At 40.4% G+C, this 20,322-nt stretch overlaps 2 protein-coding genes across 5 annotated transcripts in view; one reads left to right on the top strand and one right to left on the bottom strand.

Moving 5' to 3' along the window:
- LOC138605469 (synaptotagmin-2-like) overlaps positions 1-6,506 on the top strand; it is a 38,232-nt gene extending 31,726 nt beyond the window's left edge. For all 4 annotated transcript variants that reach the window (XM_069677742.1, XM_069677745.1, XM_069677744.1 and 1 more), the window contains exon 9: positions 145-6,506. In XM_069677742.1, the coding sequence (XP_069533843.1) occupies positions 145-360 (216 nt within the window). In that variant the 3' untranslated portion in view covers positions 361-6,506. The remainder of the gene's footprint in view (positions 1-144) is intronic.
- A 2,571-nt stretch (positions 6,507-9,077) lies between these two features.
- LOC138606004 (protein phosphatase 1 regulatory subunit 12B-like) lies at positions 9,078-20,005 on the bottom strand. The gene is made up of 7 exons (XM_069678462.1): positions 19,680-20,005; positions 14,711-14,727; positions 14,420-14,558; positions 13,190-13,291; positions 12,191-12,241; positions 12,057-12,107; positions 9,078-9,446 (listed from the first exon to the last, which is right to left on the bottom strand). The coding sequence occupies exons 1-7, from the start codon at positions 19,779-19,781 to the stop codon at positions 9,360-9,362; spliced, it is 549 nt and encodes a 182-aa protein (XP_069534563.1). The 5' UTR covers positions 19,782-20,005; the 3' UTR covers positions 9,078-9,359.
- Positions 20,006-20,322: the final 317 nt, after the last annotated feature.

Raw genomic sequence — 20,322 nt, forward strand, 5'->3', positions numbered from 1 at the left:
TACAGTACAAACTATCGCTGAGTTAATCATTTGTACCTGTGTGCAAAGAACAGTGCCGCTTCTCCCATTTGAAGAAGGTCTCAAAAGTAATTTACACCCCTGTTAGTAACAGAAATGACACATTCTCTCATTTTCATATTGTAGAAAATCTTGGTGGCGGTCACAGTGTTTGATTATGACAAGATCGGTAAGAACGACGCCATCGGAAAGATCTTCGTGGGCAGCAAGGCGACCGGCCTCGGCCTGAAGCACTGGTCCGACATGCTGGCTAACCCACGCCGCCCCATTGCCCAGTGGCATCCATTGCAGCCAGAGGAGGATATCGACGGTCAGCTGGCGTCCTTGGCTGCAAAGAAGTAACGTGCTCCACCAAACAGCTAACGCACTAACTCAGAACCCCAACCCCCTCCCCTACTCTGCATGAAACATGACTTACCACGTGACGACTCGTCATGAAACCTGCTCAGCAAAAAAGAGACATCTTAGAATACCCGCTCATTCATGGTTAAGTCGAGAAAAACTATTTTTAAACATCACATTTCACACATTAGTGTATGCTGAGAGGAATGGCGTTGATTTATCGGGTGACTGGTTCTTGAATGATCGACTTTTGGTCTTTCTTTCATTTGAAGAAACTGATTTTTAGGGTGCTGACACTGAATGAAAGTCTCGGTGAAGACAATGCTGGAAAAAAAAAAAAGCTTTAGTTTAGTTTATAGAGCATGCTTTACTTACCTCCCCACTGCTCTGCATACACCATGCCCAGTATTGTAGCTTGCTATTAAGTGTGCTATAACTTGCAATAGAGAGTACTGTAGTATTGGGTTACTTCCTGCATAGAGTCTGTTTAAGTCTATTAATGCAAAAAGATTTAATTGAGAATGAATGAGATCGAGGTCACTAATGCTGCAATCCATGTTGCAATATATTTTTTAACAGAAATCTGCAAGTCTTCATTTTATCTGCTCACGTTTAAGAAGGAGACACACACAGTTCAGAGAACAGCAGGGCTGACACGAGTGTTTAATTTAAGTTGCCTGTTTTGCGTTGCCATGACGGCGCCTCTATGCATTTAGGTTCAACACACATACCTGTGTCTTCAAACGGATCTGATGTAGGACAGGAGAACAAGGGTGCCTTTCCTGATACGACACTTTTAGAAACACATTCTGAAGCTTCATTGTTTTATTTTGAAAGGGAACTTTTACCGAGTGAAAATCATTCAAAGCAGTCAGGGACACTGTGAATGTGCCATCCGAGATCTGTCTTGAGCTGTGCTGACCACTTGGATGTAAACCCTTACTTATCTGCAGACAAAGTAAGGGTACGAGAAGGCTAACCAATGATGTTCAAACCAATAATGACTATGCTTCTTTTGACTTCTGCTGTCGCTTTCTAAAAACAGTGCCATCTAACTCAGTTTTCCTTTGACATCCATTGAACAGATGAAATGTGTTTCCTTAATGAATGTGGTAGTTTACAGAACATGCTGCGGTGCACTTCAATGCTTGAGAAACAGATTTCTGTCAAAGAAGAGATGTTTTTATAGAGAATTAAACTGTAAGATGTAGCGCGCACTTTTTAAGACAAAGAGAACTCAGAAGTATAAAATGCAGATTTGTAAAGTCTCAACACGGCGAGTGCTACATCAAACATTTAATAACATGAACATATCTTAGACCATTCGCTTGAACCAAATAGTGCTGCAGAATCTAGCATGTATCATGCCTCGCAGTATTACATGTTGTTGGACCCGCTCAATCATCAGCCACAAGCTTTGTGAACCTGGAGCCAAACTGCTGCAACAAACTGAGTTAGACTGGTGTGCAGAGGGGCGGAGGCAGAAAGGTGCCACAATGATTCAGAACTTATGAGCGACTCAACACCTGCTCCTGAAGTTTAATCTTAACTGAATACTTGATGTTATTTTAATTCAACTTGTTGCACCATCAGATTCCCAGGTGTGAATGCTCCGACTTCACATTTAAAAAACTGAATAAGTATAGATGCAAATTCTTCTTCCAGTCCAAAACCAATCCAAACTCCTATTAATCTTAAAAAAAAACAGCAATTCCAGTCCACACAACAACTGTTGTCTCACATTCCCTCACTTCCTTTGCGTCTGCCTCGCGGCCCGACCAGCGCGATCATAATTTCTAACCCCGGCCTGAGACACCACCTGATTATTATTTCTGGCCACTGGATACTTTAATATCTTTCCCCACTCCCCTTGATTGGAGATGCAGCAGATAGGAGGTGGAAAGACTCAGAGAGGCGGTAGATTTACAATCAAAGGTTAAACCTCTTTGTTGTGCTTGGATGACGGGATAAAGGAGGTGGCGGTCCGATAGATTGGTTGTCTTACTCATTCATACCAAGCACATGTCTGGATTTTGGAATGCCACGATATTTTCACATGGAACGAGGGCATTTGAGTAAATTCAGACTGACAGACGGTGCCTTCAAAGGTCATCGCATTGATGAAACATTATAATCCTCTGAGACTTTTTCCAACAGTTGAAAGTTACTTGAAGGGAGGGTGGAATGAGATTCCAACCAGTGGTATTTGTAACCCAAAGGGGTACTTCTCCCGCTGCCGCAGGGTATGTGCAAAGATTATGGAGCAGCTCAGCTACTGAAAAGAAAATTGCGAAACAGAAACTATGATTTGATAAAAAAAAAAGAATGAATAAATCCCCACATTAGCATCTAGGAGAAGAAAAGGTCACTATCATAATGACCATGAGATAAAAAAAAGTCGTTTGATATGATCAAAGGTCAATTTGACCACCCCACGATAGCAAAGAGAGCAAATTCAGCCCGTCTCGTGAGATAAAAATGTTTATAACATTATTTATTTTTGTAGAATTGGGTGCTGAAACTGCTGAACTGCTGCAATCAAAGCTTTTGTCGAAGTTACAGTTGTTGCACTTACAACCAGCGGAGGAGTCATTTATATGAGACAGCCGTCACTCTGTCTGTCACGGTAAACAAGGACTCCAGTCTACAGCTCATACACTTAACTAAACTGAGAATGATACAGCTGAACAACATGTCTCATGATCAAATGACCGCTGTCCATATGTACATGCGCACTCTCTCTCCCCCTCCCTCTTTGGTTACAGCGTGACATTTGAAATGGAAACACCTCATCATGAAAGCGAGCGGTATCAAAAGTTAAGACGGGAAGAGAACAGAGAAAGAAACATAGATCAGAGTTCATATATTAAAGTCATTTCTTCTTTCAGCCTCAAGTAGTTATTAAACGATAATTCAGAATTCATAAATTCTTCATAAGGCAGGCAGAGTGCAGCTGTCGTCCCCACCAACGTTACGATGAACACTACGCCCTTGGTGTACAGAAACATTTACAGCTTGAGAAAAATGGATTTCAAAGTAAAATATTTCCATACTTTCGGTGGTATTTGCACATCAACAGTCAGTATTCAGTAGTGGTTGAATTTCAGAAGGAGGCGAGCAGCTGCATAATTCATTACTGCCCCTTTTTGCCTCCGTAGGACATTTAGTCACTAAACGGTGAAAATAATTGTGCAGGAGGATGAACAGCAGCACACCGAACGGTCCATTCACAATACTACTTCCTTCTATTGTTAACATTATGCATCGCGCAGATTTGTGAATAGGCTTCAGCATGTATTTAAAAAGATGATGTAAATAGTAGCATGTTTTAAAGAGGAACCATAATTATATTGTGTATGTGTGTTTGTGTTCTGTGTCATTTTTTGATAATAAAACGGAGTAAAAAAAAAAGAGTATGCACTGACTGCAGACTGTGTATGTGTTCTTGCTGAATGAGACTGAATGTATGTCTGAATAATCCATGTTAGGTTCACGGGTTCCTTTAACGCCTGGAAATACAGCAGGGTTGCTTTTGTGTGACATATGTAGAGAACAAAAACACCCAGTTTTCCACATTACTGCATGATTGTGTTGTTTCCTGTCACTGTTTGTATGTGTCCTCTGTGCTAAATCCAGTGTTAGAGTATGCTTGGGCTACAAGTCATGTAACTACTGTTCATTTCTGCACTTGTTATGCAGTATGACCTGTACTGTATGTGTTTAAAAGAAGGAGGATATTTGCCAGCTCCTTGATTTTCTATCTGAGTGTACCGTAAGTGTTTCCTTCTTTTACTCCTGCCAGATGGGAGTCAGGTTTTACTTTATTAAATGTAGATACACTGGACGATTTAATCGACTTGTAGCCCCTCTTACTTCATTAAGTTTTACCTCCTCATCTTATTACTATTCAAATAACTATGCTCTCACTGTCAAATTAAACCTGTATGAGAACATTTGCATAGAAAATAACTTAGTTTTTTATTCTGTCCTTGCTGGATTAGTCCAGTGAAACATTATTACTGCATATATTTGATGCAGTCCTCCTAACATAACTAAGCCATGAATAATCTTTTCATTAGAAATGTCACCTAATGAGTGAACACAGTCTAACTAATGGATGCAATAGGATGAGCTGGTGTTGTGTCACTTGTGCATGCTCTGTGATAATGATGCTGTGTCGACCATGACGTTGCTAATGTGGGGATTTGTTAGCCCCTTCTTCTTATTTAAATCACTGTGAGTTTACTATTCACCATATTCTCACGGCGGCCTTTTTTCCTTTGATGTCACGCTCCGGGTGGGACGCTCATATACTGACATCATTTCCTACTACTGTGTTCACGTTTTACAAAAATATAAATGTACAGAATTCAACGAATCCGAATCACTCCAGCACTTCTCGTTTGATCAGCAACTTACTGATACAAGTTATTCTGAATATCTGAAGGTACATCGGGCCGCATTTCAAGTGTAAACAATGTATTTGATAACCCATTAGCTTCTGACAGCTATGTCACAACAGCTAACATTACTTTTAGCTAGCTAACATTAGGCTACTCTAAGCTAGCTCAGACAGTTAGCCAGGAACTTACCCTTCTTATCATTTGACACTATTAAACAGTAATTTTAGCAAGGTAGTGCTTAAATGCTAACTTTAGATGCTGTCTTAAGGTAGCTAATCGGTTATCAAAAATATTGCTTTAACTTGAAATATGGACCAATGCCATCCAGATTTTTACCAATAATTGTGTTTTAATTTGCTGATCAATTCAGAAGTGAGGAAGTGATAACAATTCTCAATATCTCCCAGAACAACATAAAACAAAGCAATGCAACATTAACATAGCATATGAGCTAGCTACCCAGGGCGCTACGTCAGAGGAAAAAGGCGACCGTGTGAATATTGTAAATAAGAAAAACCTTTACATTCAACATACTGGAAGTGAAGATAACTAAACCTTATCTTCATGAAGGTTCATCTTTTACAGTGTAATGTACTCTATGTTCAAGGAGGCTAAGAGGAACACATAACAGACACAACTTTCAATTTTAATATCAAATCTTTTCAGAAAGTTCCCATGAAACAGCCAGCAGAGGGCTATTTGATTCTACATAATTACATGATGCTTTCAGGGAGTTAGGGAGGGACTTGTTGTGGGAATTGATTTGCTTTTACAGCCGCCAATAGTTCTGAATGTGAGAACATTAAAACCATGACACAGTGCTAGCTAGCTTGTTGGTCGTGTGCAGGAATTAGCATTTTTGTCTTTACAGGACATGAAAAACAGGATTGAGATAACTTGAATTAAATGACTTTTTTTGTCATAGTTTGGTCAGAAACTCAAGCTTAAGACGTGTTATAAGAAATAACTTAGTTTCATGGGAACTTTATGAAACAATTCCCCAGATGTGGTGAAAATGTTAAGTGCAGATTTTATTACGAAGGAGCACCACATTACATCTCTTTCTACAATAAGTGTCAGGCCATCCTTTTCAAGGGTCATTTAATATACTCACTCTTGTCTATGTATGTATGAGCTGCCATCAGATTCTGTATGCTAACATGTGTATTTGCAATAGGACCAATAGAGTCTGTATTTGTTCTTTGGTGTTCTGTTAGTGGGCTATACCAGTCTGAAACCTTTCTGCAATGCAGGCAACAAGATCCCCGTCTTCCTAAGCCATCCTGAGCACAGAGTAGACCCAATCAGAGCAGAACAACATTCGCAATGCAATACTGCCAACCTGCTGCTTCAATAATATTTCCTATGTAGTCCTTTAATGTGAACATAGCCATGATACAGAACATCCAAAGACCTGATCATCATCATACTCATCATCTCTCGTCCACTTTCTGAGCAACATAGACAAGGAAAATGCCTGAACGTCTTTCTTGTTTTTGTCTTGTTGTAGAGGTGTGTCTATAGTTGTGCCTTTTTGTGAACCGCATGATTTATTTCTGTATGAAATCCATGTTTTCCAGCAAAAAAAAAAAAAGTGGAGGAACAAAAAGACGGAAAAACTTGTAAACATAAATCACTCGATGTGGAAGTGAATGACTCAAGGGAAGCAAACTATGGGATGTGATCAGGACATTTCTGTGTGTTGTCAAAATGTAATCATAGGAAATAAAGGCATTTTAAGTAGCCGGGTCCTGTGTGGTGTGTACATGGAGTCAGAGGGTGCTTTTCCACTTACAGACAGTAGGTGGCATCATACACAGCCTGTAAGTAGCACACGTTACAGCCACTTCTCTGATACAGTGTAAATGCAGCAGCACACAGATGACAACCACACAAAATGCTGTGTGTGTGTTAGAGGATTGTATGCTGTGTTATTTCATTATATAAGACTAATTTTAGGATGATGATTCATAATACACAGTAATAAAAAATAAAGAATTTAAAATGATAACTCTGGCAGGAAGGAAGGTGAGATTATAAATGACTCATAATAGCCGCTGTGATTCACAAACACAGCAGGTATTTGTGTTCAGTTGTGATTATCATGAAATAAAAGACATTTATTTAATTGGAGTATTTTTAACAATACCTGAACTTTTAAGTTGATTCTTGACGTGTGAAGCAGCAGTTGACAGAATCCCAGTCTCCACCCTAAAGCACTGAACCCTCATGGTCTTTAAAGGTGCTATATGTAACTTTCAGAAAATCCTCCTTCCTAGCGACACGGTCGGCCGTTGAGGGAACTGCAGCCAACCTTCTTGTACGCACTTGCGCGGACACTCGTACCCATGAAGGAGCATCCAGGGTTTTTGCCAAAGACACACAAAACTGATCATGCTCAATCTTGGAACTCACCACTCTGTTTACTTTTCCCTGACGAGACGTGTTCATTGAGTGGCATCATGTTGTCCAAAAACAACACTGTTTGTCATAATACCTAAGTTAATATCATGTTAGGTGGCAAAGTTATTTGTCAAGATAGACTGACACATTGACAAAAAAAAAAATTTGATTATTGAATATATGTAAAATCTTACATATAGCCCCTTTAAAGCTCCTGTGAGGAACCTTTGGTTTGGGTTGATTTTAGCGCCCCCTGTGGACAAAGCTGTACTTCTTATCTCTTTGCTGATTTAATGCTGAAGTGGTGCTTTCTTTAACAGTCACATGTATCACTCACTTTAAATTTTTGCCCTGGAAAATGTAAACAAAGGCAGCGTGCAGTTAATCGCTTCATCTGACACCTACCGCCCGACAGCTGTTTCAGGCATTAAAAATAACTATATAGAAATAATCGCTGATGGTCTGGTTTGCTTTGGTAGGTCATTTAGAGTCATCAGAATTAATGTCAGTCTGTTTCATAACCAGTGAAAAACTCACAGGAGCTTTAATGACGTCAGGCGTGCATTGCGTTAGTGTGAGAGGCTGTGAGGGTTTGAGAACTACGTAAAAATGAGGCATCGTGGCATCACACGTTGCCTGGAAACAAGATGCACCATGCCTCCTTTGTTTACATTATGATATTTTTTGTTCAAACTTTATTGAATATTACATAAATATAGGAACATTTGTTTACGTATAGTCAGGGGCTGGTTAATCACATTTGTATACGTCACCAAGTTATGGTGACGTATACAAATGTGGACTCTGGGTAAGTCCCACAGGAAAGACCGCATCAAAGCCCTCACACACTTGGTGATCTGACAGTGGGACAGCACTCACACACTTACCGGGAACGTGCCTCAAAGTCTGTGAGTCCCTCAGTGTGGAGAGTGGGATTTGGTCGTTGAGTAGCGGCTCTGGAGCTTTGGGCCATGTCACATGATCTTCATCAGCAGGCGGAGTCTGTGCAGTTGTCAATGAACTGTCGATTTCCTTTGTCCATTTATCTATTATTCATGTGTTTAAACTCTTTTAAATGCTCTCTACAAGGAAGCACTATGTTGTTCAATATAATTCTGCATATTGTATTATTTTTATAATTCAAAGATGCGTAACAACATCTGGCTAAGGGAAAACTAGCCTTGCAGCTAACTCACGTGCATTCAGTTTGAATGATTAATGTACAATGTCTCATTTCAAGTAAAGAAATATAAGAAAAGATGATATATACTGTACACCATACCTATAGAACCCCGCCTCTCCCACAATGACAGCTGGGATAGGCTCCACCCCCGTGACCCTGAACAGGATAAGAGGTAAAGATAATGTATGGATGGAGGACTTTTTTTTACCCTGAAAACAGCAACTAATCAATATTTTATTTCTTCTTTATGTGACCAAAAGTTTCAGAACAAAATAACTACTGTATCATCTCTGGGTTGAGGTTGTTTTATCGATTATATTTGCTGTTTTAAAAAGGAGAATCTGAAGCCTCCACGCATTCCTTTATTCATATTTAACATTCAGATCAAGTTTCGCTTTTGTGCCGTCACTTATGAGTCATATCTTTTACTTTTTTGTTCTTTATGACCGTTTATGCGGCCCATTGTTTTTATGCTGCAGGTAGGGAGGAAAAGCCTGTCGTCTGTGACATCATACTTCAAGGTAAAAGCTCTTAAATCAGAGGCGACGCTCCCACGTTTGTGAGAAATGTAGCTCATCCATCATCCTCCGTCCCTGACAGCTCAGAGACAATTTCCAAGGTCTGCATACGGATTGGACAAAATATTGCAGTTTCCATGGTAATACCTCTGCGGAAACACCTGCTATATCGTCCACTTGTATGCAGGATATTCTTTATTACCACGGTTTGCTCCTGGACAATATGTTCACAGTGAAGACAAAAACAGGAAGATTTGGGGCGGCAGTTTTTTATACAGACTTTTTTCTTATGAATATACAACATGACGTTTAATTCAACGCACTTTCTGTCTGCGAATGTGTCACTACTTTCATATATGTTGTGAAATGTGTAACAGACACTGGAAAACTATGTACATACATTCTGTCAGAGGACGAGCGCAGGAGGAATGCAGGTAAGGATATGGCTTCTGGAATCCGTCCCTCTTCTTCTCATCCTTTCTGCTTTCTGTCTCACTTGGACAGTTTAGTGATGACCCGGATTAGAGCTCCGTTTTCATCCTTCAGTCGCTGGTTCTCCATCTTCAGCTCTGCTTTAACCTGAAGGAAGAGCAGGAGGTTACATGTTGAATATAACCTGGAGGATCTCGGTATTATGGTCAATATACAGGTGTCTAAAGTGCAGCTGTACAGCTCACTTGGCTTGTTGTGGCCCAATAAAAGATGAATGACACGTATGTTACAGAAGGCTTTCGCAAGACTCACTGTGCTCATACAGTGAGCCGTGACAAAACAAAAACTTTCACAGTCAATCTCCAAACATTACTCACATGCTCGTCCTGTATGTGACACATATTAGTTGTTGTACTCATTCATAATGTGAGAGCATCCTCTCCTAACGTGGACATGCACAGTCCTATTTTCAGACAGAAACTGGGCACCAAACTTACTGAAGAAAATGAGGGAATTTATAAGAGTCAGAAAAGAGTTTGGTGCTGAGTTGGAGTGCATGGACAGTAACAGGAAGAGGGAGTTCTGTACTTAAGGGACAGTAAATTTGGAAGATAAACACTTCATTTCTATAAATCACAGCTAAAGCCTCTTATAAGCTTAAGTTAATCTTCAGAATCCAGTTTGAAAAGGAACAATGACTGTGGACATCAGACTCGTGTAAGTGAGGGATCTCTTCATAGACATAACACGAACTATTACAACATTTAAAGCTTTTGCAACCAGCACAGTTACGGCCGCCTAACTGTTTCTGGAGTGCGTGCGTGTGTGTGTATTTCTGTGTGTCCCTTTAGCCAGATGTCCCGCCCACCTGCGCTGCCATCTGAAGAAGGCTGATTGGTAAACAACCCAGACTCTCGCACCAATCAGTGATGAGCTCCGACCGTCTCAGTCCTAAAGGGTTCACCTGATCGGCATTCAGGGCGCCGCTTTTGAATGAGTTCAGCTCAAGCCTTCGCTCCTGTGAGACTATTGTGTACGTGTTTAAAAGCACATTCAACGTTGTTCTGAGGCACTCGTTTTCTTGTACCTGGACTGGGCCAGGGTTTAGACTAGTGCAGGGGTGCTGTTTCACTTGTTGTTTGGTTAATTTAGTGAAGTTAGTCAGGTTTTACTTGTATTGTGTTTCACCTTAAAGTGCTAATCTCGAACATTTCAGTTCCGTTCTCTTTGGCGGCACCTGTGGCGATAAACGGTAATTGCAGGAGCACACTTCCCAGATATCCAGACAGTGCTGCATGTGTGACGTCCACGGTTGGCTCCGGTTGTAACTCTTGATTTTCCTGGCTGACGGTCGCTTTCCTTTTCAGACTGTTTGCTTCATCTGAGCGTCGAGTTTGTTTCTTTTTCTTTGGATTTTCACTTCTTGTTGAAGTTGTATCTGTAGTCATCCATCTTTTCTTTGTTTGTTCAGCCATAGTAGATTACTGTTTACTCGCAACACTTGCAGAGACTGGAAAAGCAGCCGCTTAGCTCCGCCTACCCTCTCTGGCAGACCAACCACTGCTGGATGATGGAAAACGCGTCAATAACTGGGCGCTGCTTGAGATAAAAAAAGAAGGCTTTCATCAGTGGGCCATAGGCTCAATCACCATTGTGTTACCTCATTCGATGATCGATCGAGACTTAACAGACATTTATTTACATGAAACTCTTCGAGATTATATCTCTAAGAAAGATGAGTATGCAGCTCTAGTAGTCCTCCTTTCGTTAATCATTTATTGATTCGAGCAGCACACACTGGCCCATTTTCCAGATGTATTTTGCCTCACTTTAGTTGTTGTAAAACAATCAAACTTTCTTTGCCAATAAATAACTTTTTTTTTTTTAATCAAGAACAAGTGGTTTTATGTTGCTTCCCTTTCCCCTCACGAGCTGGGACGGAACAAAAGGCTGAAACAATCAGAAACTTTGAAAATTGTTTCCTGCTTCTGTTTTGAGTTGAGGAAATGTGAAGGTCATTTCTCCAACTTGAATGTTTTCAGAGAAAGGTTTCTTATTTTTCTTTTGGTTTATTTGAGGATGATGTTTTTTAAAGATGGATGAATGCATGCAGAGACTCTATTTCAAAGTGTAAGTCCATACAAGTACAAGAATAAGGCCTTTTCCCCTTTATGATGCTGCTAACTAGTCCAAAGAGGAAATTACTGAAGAGTGATCTGATCTGGATTAATAAGTTTATCACATGAACACAAATCTTGTTCCGGTGCATTCATTCATTGGCACACAGACACAACTGGACCAGACTCGCTCATTGAATCACGCGTAACAGTGCTCCTCTGTCGTCGTGAACGTCTATTTTCAGAGCAGCATCCAGTGTTTGTTTAGAGCCCTCATTCACACACAACAAAAGCTTTTTGTTTGTGTCCTCTTGGGCATAACACAGCAGACATTTGTGAAGGTTGCACTGTAGATGAATACTGATGGCTCACTCGCCGCTGTGTCAAAGTGCTCACACATTCCTCAGGCAGCGGAGCAGAACGGTGACAAATGATGTCAGCTAAAATCTCCACAGACACAGCAGCTAACACCGCGGCTCCAAGTCCCACTGACACTGTGCGCTGTGTGGGTGTGATTGTTCATTGTTTTCCTCGTGTCAAATAAGATTAGCTTTCTCCTGGGTTAGAGACCCTGCTGTATTGTTAATATTTGAAAGGAGGCTCAGTACAGAAAAAATGGATGTAAATATTGAGGAAGTACCTTCAACTGTTCTTCCATGTCTGATATCTTCTTCTTTAAACTCCAGCTTTCCTGTGAAGAACATTTCATGATGAATCAGACCGATAAATCAAGATGAATAAAACATGATTATTAGTATAGTGTGAAGGTATTACCTTCCTTTCTGCTTCGAGCATGTTGGAGCTGCTATCTCCTGGTCTTTCCTTCTGCAACAACAAGAGGTGATACAGAAAGGAACCTTGAAACTGTTTAATTATAGTTGCTGCATTACATATTAATTCATTTTCATAACAGTGAGCTCTGTGAAATATCCAATATACCCACAGTGGCTCACAGAGGAGGCTCACGGTTATTAGTCTGAAATTCAGACCGGGCAGCCTACGCTAATGACGCTGCAGCTTTCTTCTTTAACTGTTATCTTTCATGTCACATTCATTCTCTCACATTACAGTAAAACATGATGTCATCACGAGAATATATGGTAACAGATATTTCTGTGTGTACTGACATGAAAAAAATTCTATTATTCTAATGTGAATCATGTTGGTAAAGTTTTTTTCGTTTTAAAAATTGTATACATACTTTAATGTAATTATAAACGAACAAGCTGTTCTGCCATTCAAAGGTCAGACCTTAGCCACGATTGGCTGATAGGATTTGGAGTGACTGCGTAGGAGCAGCCACACCACACTGTCACTCCAAAGTTGTAGAAAACATGGCTGCTCTAGGATCGGTTATTTGGCCTCATATGTCCGAGCCAGAATCACCAGGAGATATCAGAATGGTAAGTTGAAATCTTGACAACGACTCGACTACAAGCTCGTGCAAGAAGGCCGCCTGAGGTGATTGACGGTGAATGACGATTGGTCGATTTCAGCGAAAGCAAGTTTCTATGTAGAAACCTGCAGCTGTTCTCAACGGCCCACCTTTTTAAACATGTCATTCTGGAAAAACACGGAATTATGCAGTTTTCAGTTTTTCACTGTGAACAATAAACACCCAAAAATGTGAAACCCATGAAAATATGAGAATATCCAGTCAAAAGATGTGGCCGCTTTAAGTTATCCCTTTCAATAACTTTTAGGTACTTTTTCAGTCTCAGCCTCTTTCCTTATGAATCTGTATCAGGCCCTCTAACAGGTGTATGCACCGACCTGTGTTCTCTGCAGCTGGTCCTGGATCACGGTGAGTTCCTGTTTACTCGTCTCCAGCCTGGTCTTGAGCCTTTGATTGGTCGCCAGTGCTTTTTCATACATCTATAACATATACACTCGTTAGGAAAGGAGTGTTTGATTGTTTTCACAGCACAATGAGTAACAAACCATTCACTGAGACCGTTTGTCAGATAGTTTTAACGTTTTGAGGTTGTCTGTTTTTGTTTTTAGTGAAATATCTCAACATTTATTGCCAATAAAGTTGGCCTGCGAATGACTCTACTTGTTCCCAAACCTTCTGCTCGAGGTTTCTGCCTGTTAAAAGGACGCTTTTCTTTGCCACTGTGTCAGGTGTTGTGCTACTCGTGGTGGTTTCATGTTGGGTCTCTCTCTAAATAATATAAAAAAGAGTACGGTCTGGACCTGCTCTTTTCATAAAGTGTCTTGAGATAACTTTGGTTATGATTTGGCACTATACAAAAATGTTATTGACTGATTGATTATCCATCGCTACCAGCAGGTAGACCTTGGCCTGACCACTTCTCTGGTGGAATATTTCAGCATCCATTTAATGCAAAAACATTTGCACAAATATGCATCATTCCTATCTGAGTTTTGGGATCAGGACTTTAGGATGGATTGCCTTGAACGTTTGTCCAGACATTCATGTGCTCCTCTTGGTGAATCTGAGTCACATTTGTCATCCTATGACTTCTTCTAGAGCCATCATGAGATCAGTTCTTTTATTCGCCCATGACTTTGGTTTAAGAATAAATATGTGCAAAACATGCTCATTAATAACCTAAGATGGTGAACAATTGAACTTTTTTGTTAGCACATTAGCATGCTGATATTAGCATTTATTTAAAAAGCATTGCTTTGCCTACAAACAAAGGAAGTCTTTACTTCCATTAGCATGTCTTTGATTTATTACTAAATCCTTTGGTCTTTAGAATATCAAGCATTTTGTTGCGCACCTTATTGTGAAATGTCTGTGTTGGTGGTGCAGCATCATTTAAAGCTGGATATTTGTGTGTCTACTATTTACTGGATTTTCGACAAAGGCTCAGCCATCTTGTGGTGTCCTTTTATCTCCTCTTTAAAGCACCATGATGAATCAAACTTCAATAACTTTTCAAGTGAGATCATTATCGTCAAATCACCCTGTGTTGTTTCTTTTTGGCTTGAGCGCCGAAACAAAAGTCCCTCAAAGTATTAAAACCGCCTGACCCTTTTATAGTCGTTGTTTGCAGTCTCCTCTTCTGCTTTCTTCCGTGCAGACAGTCTGTTCTCTCTGCGTTTGAAGTACGACTCTGCGTGGTTTGATGACGTGATGTTGGAGCCGTCGGAGGATCCAGACGAGTTCAGTCTGACAACAGAAGACAGGTATTAGACACTCATCAGTGATTTGTTGTTTAACTTGGCTACAGTCAACTTTAAATATAACAGAGTCAATGATAGATTCTGTTCTCTCAGGATTCTCTTATATGAATAATGTGAATTAAATAAGAGGATGCTCACCTTGACAGTCTCTCATGCTGAAAAAGAGGAAAAAATGTTTTAGATCTGCAAGATTAAAAGCAGCCAAAATAAATCTTTCATGGGCTAAACAAGTATTTCAACCCGGTCATGACCCCTCTTCTATTTCAGTAGTCGTTCCTTACTGCACAAATAATGACATCACACAGCCTGACTGCATCTTTGGCTTGACAGGCTGTTTGGTCCTGATGAGAGATTTATGAAGTGCAACATGGAATCAAATCCACATATAAGGCTGTATTTGATTCCCTGTTGATCATTTCCTCTGCATTACAGCATAACCAAGCCGTTCAGACGCACACAGGGACATATTTTACGTCATGTATTTCGTCAGAGAGAACATTCATTATCACTTTATCTACAAGCAAGCAGAGCTCGGAGATTGTTTGAAGTGAAACTACCAGGAAGCCCTCATGAAAGACTTGTTCTGTTTTCCAGTTTTCCAAGAAAAGGTTTATGGTGGTCTCAAATACCGTGCCGAGTCAAAGAAGGAGAGAGGAAATGATCCCTAAAATAAACTGACAAGCACAGATAACTAAACACATCCAAAAAAGGTAAAAGCTCGTCCAGCGGCCCTCACAGTTTGTTCATTACGGCCTGCTGACGTCTGAGGAGTTATAAAGCTTCCTCGATGAGAGATTCTTAAGTGACAGAGCAGAACACATAAAAACTACCTCTTATTTTAAAAGATGAGAAAAGGTGACGACACTGTTTGATCGACTGTGAGGGACATAGATTTAGTTCTCACGTCAGCAGTGAGAGTTAAATAAACCCAGACGTAACACATGGATAGAGATAGAGGTGTCAGATTAAATGAAAAACAAAATTAAGTGTCCATGAAAGTTGAACCTCCCACTGCTTCTTGTTCTTATTACAATGTTAACGTTACATCTCTGGCTCCTTCACTGGAGAAACAAACACTGTGCTTTTGAAGATGATGGCAGAGAGAAATGTCAAACAGACTGTTGCATAATTTCCCACGCTAAAGGTCTTTGATTTGGTTGATATTTAGTGTCAGGACGGCCGAATGTATACAGTAGGATTTACGTGATTTTGACACGAAACAAACTATTCAGTGACCCCTGGTGTCCTGTTTGGAGAAAGCGTTCTCATCCCAGGTCGTCAAATACGACACACCACTTTTTCTATCTCATTTCAAGGTTCCTGGTTCGAATCCCAGTTCGGACAAAGTGGAGTTTGCGTTTTCTCCCCCGTGCATGGGGAGTCCAAAGACATCCTCGTTAGGTGACTCTAAATTGCGTGAGTGTGAAAGGTTGTCTGTCTCTATGTGTCAGCCCTGTAATTGCCTGGTGATCAGTCAAGGTGTAGCCCCGCCTCCTTCGCGGCCCAACATATCCCAAGATTCATTGCACGCCAACTCAAACGAAATGGCCGAGGAGTACACTTTTAAATGTAAAGGTTTTTGGTTTCAACTAATTCAAATAGCTTATAATACACATTTAAAAAAACGAAAGGGCTCTTGAAACAAATGATCTTTAAAATAATAATTTAGCCTGCTAGCTACCTGTTGCTAGGTGACAGGACCAGCGTTGAGTGACGCAAGGGTAAGGGTAAGGGCGGGAACAGTTGGCGTTAACGGTCTACACAGGCTATGAATGGCGCATCCTCCGTACAACACCTCCTTCGAAGACTGCAGCCCCTGAATTAAGACACAGCTTTTGTCTTCGTGAGCAATTCAGCATGCTAATGTTAGCTCTTAGCTTAAAGCACGGCTATGCTTAAGTAAAGCGTAGACTTCTAGTCTTGTTTTACATCAACAAAAAGACTTTACATTTTTACTTTACACATTACATAAACTGGCATAATGATGAGGTATAAAACAGTACACAGTGATTCCACATCTACTCTCTGAACCTGCTGAACCCAGTTTTATTACATTCACCAATGCTAAGAATCAATGTATTAACTTGCCTGTTGCAATAACTTGTGCTCATATCAAGGGGATATGCTGTAGATGCACCAGATTGTTACTTATTCCTTCTTACGTAACTTCTAAGACAGTACATGCAGTTCCATTTTGCAAGGCCCTTTATTCTTTTAAACAAAAACGTATTGTGACAGTCACATTTACTCAAACAAAAAGCAGACTAAATCACTGAGATGGCAAGTGGATTTCTGTAAAAAAGAAACAAGGGTTTAAGTTACAGAAAGTATGTGTAAACACGGTGATAGGCCTCCGCTCAGACATTTACAAGACCTCTGGATCCTCACCAGACTCTGATGTCAGCCCCTTTAAGGCTCTCTGTGGACACTTGGCTGTGCTTGGTAAACGGTCATTAATGATATACAGTATGCAGACTTGAAAAAGCTCTGGTTTACATTAAGCGACATCACATATAAACAGATGCTGATGGAAACTTTTTTGACATTTGTCCTGCCTCTCTGTCGCTAAACACTCCTCCAGCTTTTTTAGACCCCATGAGGAACTTCTTATGAGCTGACCGGTTATTCCCGAGTGGAAAATGTGAGCTTCCCGAAGGACTCACAGAGAGATAAACATCCATAAATACTGCGTCTGAGTTCCCACAAGCCAGTTCTAAGCACTCTACCCCTCCTTCCCTCAGTCATCCTGTCGTTCACCCTCTGCTTTCTTTCTCTCACCCTCTCTCTCGTCATACTCTCTTCCTGTCTCTCTCTCTCTCTCTGTCTCTCCATTTATATTTCCCAAGTGGATTCTTAGTTCACATAAACAGATCAGGCTAACAGCTTATTACAACTTTGCCTCAGTTCTACTCAGATTGTTCCTCCATTCTCATCAACATGCAGTTTTGTTTCAGTTTAATAAGTAAGATATTAAGTTAGCTGTAAAAAGCCTTTAAAAGTATGTGAAAGTGTTATGAGAAATTAAAACCTTTATCATCGGGGTGTCACGGTGGACTTGGGCAGTGTTTCTCAAATAGGGGTTCTAGCACCCCTCGGGCTTCTTTGGAGAATTGCAGGGGGCAAACTGAGTTTTTTTTTAAATGTTAATTTTAAAAAAATCAGTCAACACCTAAAATAATTTTACAATACAAAAGTTAAATAAGAAATTTAATTCAAAGTTTGATAAACTTACTTTTTGAAGTTTTGATTCCGACTTTACAAAAAACAAAACTTTTTTTTGGCCTTTATTAGAGAGAGAGAGGACAGTGGATAGTGTCGGAAACAGTGGAAGAGAGAGTGGGTATGACACATGACAGGGGGCCGAGGGTGGGAGTCAAGTCTGGGGCCGCTGCATCAAGGACTGTAGCCTCTGTATATGGGACGGTGATTTAACTGCTGAGCTAAACCAGCACCCCAATTCTGACTTTAAATGCCGTTGTTAAGGTGTTAATCTCGAAGATTTCAATTTTGTTCTCTTTGGCAGCACCTGTGGTGATAAACGGTAATTGCAGGAGCACACTTCCCAGATATCCATACAGTGCTGCATGTGTGACTTCCCATTGGCTCCGGTGGTAACTCTTTCGACAGTTTGCCTTCATCTGAGCTTCGAGTTTGTTTCTTTTTCTTTGGATTTTCACTTCTTGTTGAAGTTGTATCTGTAGTCGTCCATCTTTTCTTTGTTTGTTCAGCCATAGTAGATTACTGCTTACTCGCAACACATGCAGAGAGCGGAAAAGCAGCCGCTTAGCTCCGCCTACCCTCTCTGGCAGACCAACCACTGCTGGCTGATGGAAAACGCGTCACTAACTGTTGTGATTGTGTTAAAGTCGCCACAGACACCCAGTCCCTAATAATACTATATACTGCAAATGCAAAGGCTTTCATCAGTGGGCCATAGGCTCAATCACCATTGTGTTACCTCATTCAGTGATAGATAGTACCTGAACATTGACATGACATTTATTTAAATGAAAATCTTCCAGGTTATTACTTTAAGTGCCACAAACTGTCGTCGTAGCAACAGATGCTATCATGTTCAAGTTTATGTTTGTTTGTAACTTCAACGATTGCGCACAACCAGTTACTATTTAACGCTCGATGCTCAGACTTGGCTATAAAAAATATCTTAAAGGAGAATCCTATTTTTTGTTGTTCTTAAAAAGGTTCGAGAACCACCAGACAAGGAGTCCAAGATGAGTCCATTTAAATTCAAATTTCCCTGGAAATATATTGGGGAAAAAGAGCGGTAGAAAGAACAGCCCCCTCTCAAATCATTGGATAATACATGATTAGATACACTATATACTACACCCTTAAAATTGGCACACTCACACCGAGCCAAGGATTTAGTTTATAATTCCCTTAAAAATACATATATTTTTTAAAATGACTCTTCCTTGCCACACCCTGAGGAAGACCCGATGAAGGTCGACACCGCTCAGTGTTTATTTCTTCAATATTTATGTTTTATTTACGAGAGATCTGCTGATTCAATAAAGGCACTTTAAACTAAATCCTTGGCTCAGTGCGAGTGTGCCGGAAGAAAGCCCAGCGCCCTCCCTCCTTCGACAGTGAACTTTTCAGCCTTTTTTTTTTTTCGTTTTTCTTACCCATGAAATTGGCTTTAATTGTCAATAAAAGTGCAGGAATAAAGGCATGAAATGATATAGCGTTACAGGAACACTTGAAGGGTCACACCATCTCTTCAGAACTCTTCTCTTAAGTTCTCTACATTGAAGCATAATATAAAGGAAATAGTTTCAAATATGGTGTGGATCTGAAGACATTAAAAAAATCTTGAGAAGCACTTCAACAGTTGTCATGTCTAAACTATTTCCACCCCCCAAAAGAGGAAGTAGTATGTTATGGAAGCACACAATTGTGAAATAATGTTGCACAGGCTGTATCGTGATCACAGCTTGTATACAAACAAACAAGAATACATCTGTGCCTTGTTACAGGGACATTTGTTTGACACTGAATGAACCTAAATGTGTTGCATCTTGTCATCCACGGCATTTCCTCTAACTAAACAGACTCTGAAAGATTAAAGACAGTCCGGCCTTACCCTCAGGCTCTTGGTGGTGGCAGCAGATGACGCTGGAGAGGAGTCTGACACTGACTTTCTGAGGCGCAGCTGATCTTTGTGGTGGGAAAGTAGAGATGACATTGCTCCCGAGCTGCTGGCCTCTACATGCAGCTGTCCTGTGGTCCAAAGTGACTCCAAAAAGTTTAAGAAACTTCTTCTTTAACAAAAAAAACAGAGAGGAATGTTTTTTTTATCGTCTCATTTGAAAATCAAACGTGTCTGTTCCCGTGGTGAAAATGAAACAAGTGGGATCTTCATGTGATGGTGAGACACTGGATATCTGATGAGAGTGAAAGAGCTGCACAAGTGTGAGAGCTAGTGGAGGAAGTGGTGGGACCGGGGAGTAGGCGGGCTCTAGTGTGTTTTTGAGTGTGTGTGTGTTTTTGTGTGTGCGGACACAAGGATGTGACAGCAGTATTGTTCACAAGGGCCCCCCTCGGGGTCATTCAGCAAGACTGGAAAAAGTAAAGCAGCATTGGTCTCATTTATGGCGTTGTTGGTTGGTTCTTGGTTTATTTAGATGTTCGTTCTTTACATTGTGTATATGTTTATGTGAGTTTTTAATTACAGTTGTTGAGTTCTGTGGTAATAATGTTTGTATTCCTTCCTGAGAGACTGTTTT

The sequence above is a fragment of the Semicossyphus pulcher genome, unplaced genomic scaffold, assembly GCF_022749685.1.
Source record: "Semicossyphus pulcher isolate SPU_LCO1_2020_fin unplaced genomic scaffold, fSemPul1.0.p SCAF_3, whole genome shotgun sequence".
NCBI lineage: Eukaryota > Metazoa > Chordata > Actinopteri > Labriformes > Labridae > Semicossyphus > Semicossyphus pulcher.